This window comes from Camelina sativa, chromosome 11, assembly GCF_000633955.1.
Source record: "Camelina sativa cultivar DH55 chromosome 11, Cs, whole genome shotgun sequence".
Classification (NCBI taxonomy): domain Eukaryota; kingdom Viridiplantae; phylum Streptophyta; class Magnoliopsida; order Brassicales; family Brassicaceae; genus Camelina; species Camelina sativa.
In genome coordinates this window covers 14086503-14099093 of record NC_025695.1, presented here as the reverse complement: position 1 = coordinate 14099093, position 12591 = coordinate 14086503, and the positions used below count along the sequence as shown (strand labels likewise).

At 32.1% G+C, this 12591-nt stretch overlaps 3 protein-coding genes across 3 annotated transcripts; 2 read left to right on the top strand and 1 right to left on the bottom strand.

The window, feature by feature from the left end:
• On the top strand, window positions 987-2252 carry LOC104723286. The gene is made up of 3 exons (XM_010441620.2): window positions 987-1563; window positions 1638-1810; window positions 1914-2252. Exons 1-3 carry the CDS (start codon window positions 1045-1047, stop codon window positions 2017-2019), a joined length of 798 nt encoding a protein of 265 aa, XP_010439922.1. The 5' UTR covers window positions 987-1044; the 3' UTR covers window positions 2020-2252.
• Window positions 2290-4514, bottom strand: LOC104723285 (AT-hook motif nuclear-localized protein 13-like). Its single transcript, XM_010441619.2, has 5 exons — window positions 3667-4514; window positions 3519-3574; window positions 3294-3425; window positions 3027-3188; window positions 2290-2931 (listed from the first exon to the last, which is right to left on the bottom strand). Exons 1-5 carry the CDS (start codon window positions 4307-4309, stop codon window positions 2590-2592), a joined length of 1335 nt encoding a protein of 444 aa, XP_010439921.1. The 5' UTR covers window positions 4310-4514; the 3' UTR covers window positions 2290-2589.
• On the top strand, window positions 11213-12568 carry LOC104723284. The gene is made up of 2 exons (XM_010441618.2): window positions 11213-11618; window positions 12090-12568. Exons 1-2 carry the CDS (start codon window positions 11391-11393, stop codon window positions 12333-12335), a joined length of 474 nt encoding a protein of 157 aa, XP_010439920.1. The 5' UTR covers window positions 11213-11390; the 3' UTR covers window positions 12336-12568.

The following is a 12591-nucleotide window of genomic DNA, read 5'->3' as shown; positions in this document are numbered from 1 at the left end:
TCAGATCACATTTTTTAAACAAACAAAACACACCAAAGTTTTTTTTAGTGACCATTGAAGGTTCTAGAGATACCAATATATTTACATTTTTTTTCTTGTAAAATCCGTAATCACTAATCTTTAATTTGACCTTTTGTTATTTAAGTATCCTTAATTAAGTCAAGTAGCTAGTGAGTTTACAAGTTGTATACATTTTCATCATTAGTAAAAGAACGTAACTTATAAGATTATGTTACCTGTAAAGCTTTAAAAATGTGATACAAAACGACAAAGCTAAATAAACATATTTTTAATAATACATATTGAGAAAAACCTTATCTTATCTTATCAAAAACAGAAATTTTTTACCAGTTGTAAACTTGTAATGGTAGTGAATCCAAATCTTCCAAATATCACAAATAATGACAAGAAAACGAAATGTCATTTTGCGTGATCGTGATATTGATCATCCACAATAATTAAAATATTGATACTATAGACATCCCAAGCTTATTAGACATGCAAAAGTGAAATATAGTAGTGATAAACTCTACAAGACTACAACAAATTTAATAATATTGACATGTGTAAATGTAACCTCTTTTTTTAGTACAAAATTATAATTTCGATACTAGAAGCGACCGCCAATGGTATTCACTAAAGTAGCCAATGGGTAAGGGTGTTTTCGTAGTTCTATAGATCTTAGACTCAACCCCCAAGTACACAGACTCACTGAATCCACCATCTCCTCCACGTGGCAACCATAGACCGGTTCGATCACGCTCTTCTCGTGCACATGTGTTGACTAAGCTCGTAGCTGATTCGTCCCACCTAGACGGTCATCAAATCGGACGGCTGAGATAATGCCAACTTTAAGTGTATCACACGAAACAGAGATATATAGCGCGCAAGAAAGTCAATAGATCCAACGGTGGAATATGAGATCAACGTCAAAGGATCGTACGGTAGAGATGAAGTTATAAATAGTATTAATTGGATTATTTATTATCATCACTCTCAGAGATCAAAGAAGAGGAAAGGAAGCTAGAAAAAATCGAAGTTGTGATGAAATCTCTACTGATGAGAACCGGTTCGATGCCGGTTCTTCATAACCGGTTTATTTCAGGTGGCTCGTCGCGGAAGAACATGACGACGACGACGACACCTATCATCTCCAGGAACAACTCCGTCGAGTCGTCATTATCCAGCTACGGCGAGAGATTCGCCGCCGGAGGAGGAAGGAAGATCTCCATCGAGGTTAAAGCTAACGTCGGGATTCGTAGGGTGTTATCGGAGAGTGATGTGATTAGATCCGAGAGAATGTCGAAGAGTGTTGGATCTAAGCCTTCGCCGGCGAAAATCCCGGAGGATGATGAGACGGAGGAGGAAGAAATTAGGTTTTCCGATGGTTGGGGATCGTTGATCTCCGGTGGTGGTGGTGGATCTGGTTTTAACGGCGGTTATGGAGGAGGAGGAGGCGGTTATGAAGATAAGAGCAAGATCGGTGATTATTATCGAAAGATGTTGAAATCGAATCCTAATAATTCGCTTCTTTTGATGAACTACGGCAAGTTTTTGTACGAGGTTAGTGATTTTGTGAATTGGTGATTTTAGGTTTTTTATTGTTATTTAAATTTGGGATTTGAATCTGTTCACAGGTGGAGAAAGATGCAGAGAGAGCTCAAGAGTACTATGGAAGAGCAATACTGGCGAGTCCAGGTGATGGTGAGGCTTTGTCAATGTATGGTAAGTTGATATGGGAAACGAGCAGGGATGAGAAGAGAGCTCAATGTTACTTTGATCAAGCTGTTAATGCTTCTCCTGATGATTGGTAAATATATACTTACTGGATTCTTGATTACTTTTACTGATCTCAGCTTTGGTTTCTTTACTTAAAGAATCTAAAAAGGTTTGTGATGGTTGTAACTTTGCAGTATGGTTTTGGGATCGTATGCACATTTCATGTGGGAGGCAGAGGATGGTGATGACGAAGAAGAACTGATGGCTGCATCACCACCAGCTATGGTTTCTGCAGTTTAGAATGAAACACAGAGACTAACACGAACAAGTGGATGAAGTAATGGAGTCTTGAGTTATATGTATCAAAGTATCTAAACCTTTTAGTGTATTTTCACTGTCTTTTTGCTAACTTTTGTTTTGGTTTAACTTACTACTATCTTGTAATAACCTCAAGAGTAATAAATATGTATGTGAAGGAAACACCAATGTAAGCTTATATAAGTTATAACAGAGAATAAACGAGCTTTTGTAAAGCATTGTATAAGTTTGTAGAATTGTGAAAACTTGAAGTGGATATAATTCGTTGATGATAGAAGAAAAGAGCAAGTCTTTTTATGATCATCACAATCAAAAGAAACTACTAAGAGAAACAAACTAAACAAGATTGAATTGAAACCTACTTAACAAGTCTCCCTCTCTCTCTATTTATCTAAAACAAAAGCTAAATTTAAGAGAACCGGTAAGGAGAAGAAGATGGGAGAGAGTAAGAAAGCTCAATCTACTTTATAGAGATAATTCTGATGGAGAGATGTGTGTCAAAAGGAACAGAGAGAAGCAAACCCGGTCAATCCGACCCATGGAACCATCTATTTATTGATGATTCTGGCCAGGCCCAGGCCAGAGCGGGTACATCGGCATAGGCATTTGCTGAAGCGATTGAGGTGTTGAGTTTCCAAATAGACCATGACTATTGTTGTTGTTGTTGTTGTTGTTGCTTCCACGGTGCAACGGGGAATTGCTTTCGTTTTCCTCTGACGACTCGCTCGAGTGTTGTTGTCCTTGAGATCCAGGGCTTCCCAGTCCACCACCACCACCACCACCACCAAAGCTCAACATATTGGCTGGTGCTGAAGCTGGCTCTGGAGTATTCTGAGCACGCCCTGCGCTTTGTTTCTGCTTCTTTCCATCTGGTACAAAGCTTCCGACAATGACCTATATAACAAACACGAATCAAAAGTCAGTATCTTGAACACTTTTGTGATTTTTTAACTCGAGCGTAAAAAAAAAAGGATAGGAATTTGAGTAACCTGGACTTGTGATCCAGCAACAAGCATTCCAGCAACAGTTCCACCCACAATCCGGCCATCTTGTCCAGCCAGCGACACACTCAAGTTACCACTTTTGGTCACAGTACCATTACTCTCAGAATTCAAGAAAGAACCTGACAGAGAAATGATTTCATATCGGCCCTGCAACAACAAACACATCCAAATACAAGATTAAATCCCATCTCCCTTGGATAACAACAGAGCTCAAATCATCAAGTAATGTACAAAGGACATGAGATGTTATACCTCAAACTTAACAATTCCACTAGGACTGGTAGATTGACGAAGCATCACATTAGATACAGCTCCTGTAGCTGAGAGAATACAGATTGCGCGTGGCCCTTGGTTCGTAAACGCCATTACCTTCATAGCTATGTCCTGGAATAGAATGAAAGATCATATCTTTAACCAAAGAAACAGGCAGAAACTTACTCAAAATCCATTCAAGCTTAAAGATTTGCTACACATTACCTCTCCAGTTTTGACTTCAATGACATGAGGTGTAAACCCAACTCCTCCTGTTCCTCCTGCTCACACACAGAGAGAGGCACAAAACCCATTAAGTAGAATTGTAAAGATTTGATCAGAGAAAAAGAGTAGATCGAGTGTTCCACAGTACCTAAAGCGTCGAGCTGCTTCTTACCGGAGCCAGGAGGACGTCCCCTGTTCCGTTTAGCAGGTGGATCGGAAGAGTTAGCATTAGCTCCTCCACTATCACCACCACCACCAGCTCCTCCTTCGTTTCCACCACCGTATGAATTAGAAGCTGAAGGAAGAGGCGAAGTAGGAGCCAAACCAAGAGCAATGTTATTCCCACCACCACCACCATCAGCAGCGTACTTCCTAGGTCTTCCTCGTTTCTTCTTGACCTGTTGTTGCTGCTCGATCCCAAATCTCATCGAATGCTGTTGAGCCGCGGCAACAGAGGACGGCGATCCGTCGAATCCAAGAACTTCAAGAGTCTTCTGATCCATCTGTTGATGTGGCTGAGGATGATGGTAATGATGCTGATGCTGAGGATGATGCTGTTGAGGAGGATGAGGTTGATGCGATGGGATAGCACCGAAAGGTATTCTCTGATGCATAGCTTGAGATGTAGAGGTGTGACCCATTAAAGCTGCGGCGGCGGCGGCGTTAGGGTTTCGATTGTAGGAATTGTGGTTACTCATTAACATCCCTGGCGGTGGTTGTTGTTGTTGTTGTAGATGTTGCTGTTGTTGTTGTTGCTGTTGCTGGTGGTGGTGGATTTCTCTGGAATCCATTGGCGAAGAAAGACTCAAGATTTGTGGTTTTTTCTCAGAGACCCAACTTTTTTTTTTTGGTTCTGTTTTACGAATGCCGAGAAAAGAGACGAGAAAGTGCAGGTTTTTGAGTTTTAAGCGAAAGCGTGTGAGCTAGCTAACAACTCTCTCTCTCATCTCTTCTTGAGTTCTTTCTTCACCATCAGAGAGAGAGAAGAGGGGACGATCTAGTTAGTGTCTAATTTAATTATTTTTTTTAATTTTTAAAAAGTGAATTATTAATATTAAGTTCTTGAGGAAACACATCTTTAGTTTAGGGTTTCAGTTTACAGTAGATTTAATTGGAAAATAATCTAAAGATATGATTTAGTTAGGGTTTTGTTAAAATGTGAATGAGTGTGTGTGTGAATAGAGAATTTAAAGAGGATCGAGAATGAGTTATTTATTTTAAATGAGTATGTTCAGTCCATTTATTATACTTTTTTTTCTAGTTGTAATGTAATGTACTCTTTTGGATTTGGTGTTCTCCTTTAACTTCAGTTCTGTTTTAATAAATGTTCTTATTTTTTTTCAATTTTGTTTTGGGCTTTATTTTCACATAATATTCATTGTTGCATTGAATGAACCGAGTTCGGTACTATATTGGAAGAGAAAGAAATCAAACCGGGATGAAAAACATTGAATTTTAAATGTTAGGAGGGTTTTTTACTAGTTTGGTCCAATAAGTTTAAAGTCTTAAGAGGGAAACCAAAATTACAATACTAGAAAGAAAAAAATTAACAAAAAGCCTATCAAAATTTTAAAATAAAAACAAATGCACAAGAATTAATAAGAGAATAATATAGGATCTACAATAAATTATTGTATGTAACTAGAGATTTTGGGTTTGACTGTAGTGTGTGTTTGGGAAATCCAAATCAACATGAGGTTTGTACTTTGATGTGTCAGATTTTTTTCTTAAGTATAAGTATATCCTCAGATCTTAAAAATAAAAAACAATCACTACTTTGAAAATGACAGCAGCTTATTTTGACCATTTTGTCCTTCTCTTGCCTCATCTTTTTAAGAAAATCTATCTATTATTCGGAATAATGTGATAGATTCCCAAATTAATTGTGACAAATATTGAGCTTACTAATTTTTAAATGCTATGCCACATAGATAGAAAAAAAGACCCATTGCAGTTGGAATATAATGTAGCAAAATTATATTATTTGATATAACCCAACTTTAGAAACAAAAATCGAAAATTTTAAGACAATATATACAAAACTGATATTAACAAAAGTGTAAATATCCAATTTATTTTTGTGTCTAAAGGAAATGTACAAGTATAAAAAAAAATGTATTAAGTATTTTAAAAAAAGATGGCTAGATACACGAAGTATTAGAGAATACATGAACACACATGTCAAATATACTATTGTATACTCAACTAGACGAAGTATATGTATTGCATGACCACATGCATAAACTACATGATGTTATGCAATCAACATCATATACATATAATCCAGTACACCGGTCAACTGACTCCAGCGAGGACGACGTTGACTCCGGCGTTGAGCAACACTAAAAAAAAATATTCTAAATTAAAATAATAAAAAATAATAAATTATTATACTAAATTATTTATGGTTTTTTATGATTAAAAGACATATTCTATTCAATATAGAAATATTTTTTATATATCTCTAATATATTCATTCTTATAATTAGTTACTTTTTATTTTTCACGCTAAAGTAAATAGTTTAATAAAAATCATTTATAATTATCTTCAAGATATAAAATCATTTAGATATTGAATAGTTAAAAGATATTAGATATTACAATATTGAATAGATATTAGATATGAAAAACAAATTTAATTCAATATCTAAATATTTTTTATTTATTTCCTAAATATATCCTAAATGTAAAATAGAGAACTCAAACCTTAAAAAAAAATTCTAAAAATTAATTTAACATATTGTAATTGTGTAAAAGAGGGTAAAAATGAAAATGTTTATATGTTAAAAGTAAATATTGTGAATTTTTTGTTGTTGTTTATATGTTATTTTGAGTATGTAAATTTTAAAGTAAAGAGTAGAAAATTTTGTATAACATTTACCATGTAAAATTTAGAGTAAAGAGTCATATACTCAATATTTTGCATATGATTTTCTAATGAAAGTAGTTGAATTTGATTTTATTGATTTTGTAGTATTTAAATAATCTGATTATGAGATATATATATATATATATCTTGAAAATAATTATAATTTGTTTTTATATCTTGAAAATAATTATAAATGATTTTATATCTTGTAGATAATTATAAATGAATTTTATATCTTGAAAATAATTATAAATGATTTTTATTAAACTATTTATTTTAGCTTGAAAAATAAAAAGAAACTAATTATAAGAATGAATATATTAGAGATATATAAAAAATATTTTGATATTGAATAGAATATTTCTTTTAGTCATGAAAACCTATAAATGATTTAGTATAATAATTTATTATTTTTTTATTTTAATTTAGATTTTTTTTTGTTAGTGTTGGTCAACGCCGGAGTCAACGTCGGTCTTCGCCGGAGTCAGTTGACCGGTGTACTGGCATATATGTCTATGATGTTGACCGCATAACATCATATAGTTTATGCATGTGATCATATAATACATATACTTCGTGTACTTGAATATAAAATAATATACTTGGCATGTGTGACTATGTATTCATCAATACTTCTTCGTGTAGCTTACCATCTTTTTTCCTTTTATTAACTTATCTGTGGGTTAACAAAATTCACCAAACCAATGGTGCCTTCTTCTTTGTTCTGTTCTTTACCAAGTTTCCAAAAACAAACCAAATCCACTCGAAACTGCAAAACTCGAATTGATCTTGGACAAGACCAGTTATCCAAATGGAGTTTCATGTCACTTGAACCATCCGTTAGTTAAAATAATTTTAAAAGCATTAATTCCGTGGTCTCTGTCTCAACCTCTTTCTAGTTTCAGGTACCAATATGTTCACATCATCGGGTTTACGTGTCCGGTTTCTTAAGGTACGCGCATGGCGTAAACTTTTGATAACATGTGCTTTTTTTTATTGCTTGTTTGTCTACTAAAGTCGATCACTTTAGTCGATAGCTAGACAACAAAAAAAAGTTTTGTGCTTTCTGCTCACTACTGAATCATTGATTATCCCCCAAAACCAAATACAGATCACATCTTTGAATTGAGTATGGGAGAAGATTGGGTTATAGAACACAGTTGAATGGGTTCGTTACTTAGTCAAAGCTGGTTTTTATGAAATCAGGTGCTAAATTCTTTTCAGTATGACATTTAAAATTGGAAAAAAGATGGCTAGCTATGTGAATACATAGTCACACATATTAAGTATACTATTGTATACTCAACTACACGAAGTATATGTATTACATAGCCAATGGAAGAACTATATGACGTCATGTGCTCAACATCATAAACATACAATCTAGTACACTGATTGATTAATTCCGGTGAAGACCGGTGTTGACTCCGGCGTTGATCAAAAAATAATTCTAAAATTAAAAATAAAACCTAAAAAATTACTATATTTAATCATTTATGGTTTTTATTAATTAAAAAATATTATATTCAATATCTAAATATTTTTTATATATTTTTAATGTATTCATTCTTGGAGGATTTTCAAAAATACCTCTTTTCCTATGTCATTTTTCAAAAATACTCTTTTATGTTGTCCATTTTCAAAAATACTATATATAAAATAACTAAATTCTGAGCCTTAAACTCCAAATACTAAATCCTAACTCCTCAAAACTATATCATAAATGTAAAATAGAGAATCCAAACCTTAGAAAAAAATTCTAAAAATTAAATTAACATTCTTATACTTAATTAATTTTCAATTTTAAAGCTAAACTAATAGTTAAATAAAAATCACTGATAATTATTTTCAAGATATAATATAAAGGCATTTGCAAAAATACTCTTATTCTATACCCTTTTGCAAACATACCCTTATTCTATACCCTTTTGCAAACATACCCTTATCAAATNAAAATAATTTTAAAAGCATTAATTCCGTGGTCTCTGTCTCAACCTCTTTCTAGTTTCAGGTACCAATATGTTCACATCATCGGGTTTACGTGTCCGGTTTCTTAAGGTACGCGCATGGCGTAAACTTTTGATAACATGTGCTTTTTTTTATTGCTTGTTTGTCTACTAAAGTCGATCACTTTAGTCGATAGCTAGACAACAAAAAAAAGTTTTGTGCTTTCTGCTCACTACTGAATCATTGATTATCCCCCAAAACCAAATACAGATCACATCTTTGAATTGAGTATGGGAGAAGATTGGGTTATAGAACACAGTTGAATGGGTTCGTTACTTAGTCAAAGCTGGTTTTTATGAAATCAGGTGCTAAATTCTTTTCAGTATGACATTTAAAATTGGAAAAAAGATGGCTAGCTATGTGAATACATAGTCACACATATTAAGTATACTATTGTATACTCAACTACACGAAGTATATGTATTACATAGCCAATGGAAGAACTATATGACGTCATGTGCTCAACATCATAAACATACAATCTAGTACACTGATTGATTAATTCCGGTGAAGACCGGTGTTGACTCCGGCGTTGATCAAAAAATAATTCTAAAATTAAAAATAAAACCTAAAAAATTACTATATTTAATCATTTATGGTTTTTATTAATTAAAAAATATTATATTCAATATCTAAATATTTTTTATATATTTTTAATGTATTCATTCTTGGAGGATTTTCAAAAATACCTCTTTTCCTATGTCATTTTTCAAAAATACTCTTTTATGTTGTCCATTTTCAAAAATACTATATATAAAATAACTAAATTCTGAGCCTTAAACTCCAAATACTAAATCCTAACTCCTCAAAACTATATCATAAATGTAAAATAGAGAATCCAAACCTTAGAAAAAAATTCTAAAAATTAAATTAACATTCTTATACTTAATTAATTTTCAATTTTAAAGCTAAACTAATAGTTAAATAAAAATCACTGATAATTATTTTCAAGATATAATATAAAGGCATTTGCAAAAATACTCTTATTCTATACCCTTTTGCAAACATACCCTTATTCTATACCCTTTTGCAAACATACCCTTATCAAATATATTTTTTTGTATCTTTATCTTTTATATATTAAAAGTAAATATTGTGAATTTTGTTGTTGTTGTTTATATGTTATTTTGAGTATGTAAATTTTAAAGTAAAGAGTATCTAAAATTTTGTATAACATTTACCATGCAAAATTTAGAGTAAAGAGTCATAATACTCAATCTTTTGCATATTATTTTCTAATGAAAGTAGTTGAATTTGATTTTATTGATTTTGTAGTATTTAAATAATCTGATTATCAGATATATATATATATATATATGAAAATAATTATAAATGATTTTTCTATATTGAAAATAATTTTAAATGANTTCAATATCTAAATATTTTTTATATATTTTTAATGTATTCATTCTTGGAGGATTTTCAAAAATACCTCTTTTCCTATGTCATTTTTCAAAAATACTCTTTTATGTTGTCCATTTTCAAAAATACTATATATAAAATAACTAAATTCTGAGCCTTAAACTCCAAATACTAAATCCTAACTCCTCAAAACTATATCATAAATGTAAAATAGAGAATCCAAACCTTAGAAAAAAATTCTAAAAATTAAATTAACATTCTTATACTTAATTAATTTTCAATTTTAAAGCTAAACTAATAGTTAAATAAAAATCACTGATAATTATTTTCAAGATATAATATAAAGGCATTTGCAAAAATACTCTTATTCTATACCCTTTTGCAAACATACCCTTATTCTATACCCTTTTGCAAACATACCCTTATCAAATATATTTTTTTGTATCTTTATCTTTTATATATTAAAAGTAAATATTGTGAATTTTGTTGTTGTTGTTTATATGTTATTTTGAGTATGTAAATTTTAAAGTAAAGAGTATCTAAAATTTTGTATAACATTTACCATGCAAAATTTAGAGTAAAGAGTCATAATACTCAATCTTTTGCATATTATTTTCTAATGAAAGTAGTTGAATTTGATTTTATTGATTTTGTAGTATTTAAATAATCTGATTATCAGATATATATATATATATATATGAAAATAATTATAAATGATTTTTCTATATTGAAAATAATTTTAAATGATTTTTTTTTATTTTGAAAATAATTATAAATGATTTTTATTTAACTATTTACTTTAGCTTGAAAAATAAAAGTAACTAATTATAAGAATGAATATAGAGATATATAAAAAATATTTGGATATTGAATAGAATGTCTTTTAATCATGAAAAACCATAATTGATTTAGTATAATAATTTATTATTTAAAATTTAAAAAATTTTAAAAAATATTTATTAATTTTTTTTTTCAGTGTTTGTCAACGCGGGAGTCAACGTTGGAATCAGTCAACCGATGTACTGGATTATATGTTTATGATGTTGACCGCATAACGCCATATAGTTCATGCTTGTGGTCATGTAGTACATATAGTTCGTATAGTTGATTATACAATAGTATACTTGGCATGTGTGACCATGCATTCTCTGATAGTTCATGTAGCTAGACATCTTTTTTTCCTATTATTTATAAACAAAGACCCTATATCTTCGCCAACCAACAGCACCTGTAACACTTGTAATGTTGCATTTGTAACATGTTCAAAATCAGCCAATGGGTGTTCTTATTTCATTAAGCTAACACAATTAATCCATCATACCTGAATCCCTCAAATCTAAACAGAAGCAACATTTATTATTTTTTGGAATAGCGTCTAAGCTGGTGAACTTTTCTTAATGGGCTTAATTCTTACTAATTTAGCCCAAATAGTGAAGTTCCCATGTATTTTTATTTTCGTTTGAAGATTTGTTTGGATCCTTTGTCGGAAGGTCCGATTGGGGAAAAAGCATTGGAGGAGAAGGAGAAGTTAAGGTCTAAAGAAAGCAAAATTTAAAAGCTTTCTGGGAGAGCAAGTTTGTTCCTCTATTAGTGACGGATTGATTTGTACAAGAGAGAGTTTTAAGTTTTAGAATATGGGTTTTTTTAAGAAGTTGGCTGGTGTGTTTGGATTTGGCCAGGAAGTGTTGAAAGATGACGATGATGATAGAGGAATTGATGATTCCGGTGACGTTAATCAGCCGAGATTTCGTGAAACTGGACTACCAAGGAAAGGATTTGGAGTTCCGGTTCAAGTTGCTGTTGAAAGGTCCAATCTTGCTCCTCTTCTTCAGCCTTGCGCCGCCGCAGACGGTGGTATTCAGGTTTGAACATTCTCAGTTCTGTTGTAACTCTTGCTAAATTAGTCGTTGCATTGCTTTATCTGAGTGTCTTCGATTCTAGATTTACAAAATTGATCGAAATTTGTCTCTTTCTTACTTTAGCATTGTTACTCAGAACCCCAAAAAACCCAATTGAGCTTTTGAGATAAGAATCCTTCACTTGCTATTGAAGTAGAAGCAAAACTATAATAATCCTAGCCGCTAAACATGTTCACATTTGACTATTCTATGACATTAGACAACGACTCGGTATCGCTTCTGTTTTTATTGTTACTTACTCTTATGGTTTGCTGTAACTTGATTTCTAATGTCAGATTGTCTAAGCTGTTTTTGGCCACTCTATTAGTAGTTATTAGTGAAGTTTTCTTAGTTAAAGAGCTAGCTTGTGTTGTTCTTCGATATTGTTTATGTCACTCACTTATATTATTTATAGCTCTCTCTTGACTATATCAGGGACTAAGATGGTATACGAAACGGCTAAGGGTTGATGAAGATGGAGATGTTGCAGATGAGTTTTTGGAAGAGGGCCCAGAGAAACCGACAAACGCAGAAGATGATGATCATAACTGTATTAAGACTATGCCAAGACTCCAAATTAAACGCAAAACGAAACCTGCAAAAGTAACAAGACTAGTTGTGTCTTCTGATGGGAAACTCCAGCAGTGTATTGAACATCAAGGGAGGTTATTTATAGTATGAATGATTTTGAAACACATAGAGAGGTTAGGACAGGTTTCTCTGTTTCATCGGAAACATGGGATTGAATGTGTAAAGAGGGAAAGCAAATAGAGTTGCAGACATATTGGCGAGAAAGGGCAATGATCAGTTATCTCTGTTTGTGTCTTTGAACTATATTCCAGTTTGGCTTATCGAGTCTGTAAAAACTGGTTTGATTCATCTATTACTATGAACCATATTAATCGTATCTACTATACATACTATTTGAAAAGAGAGT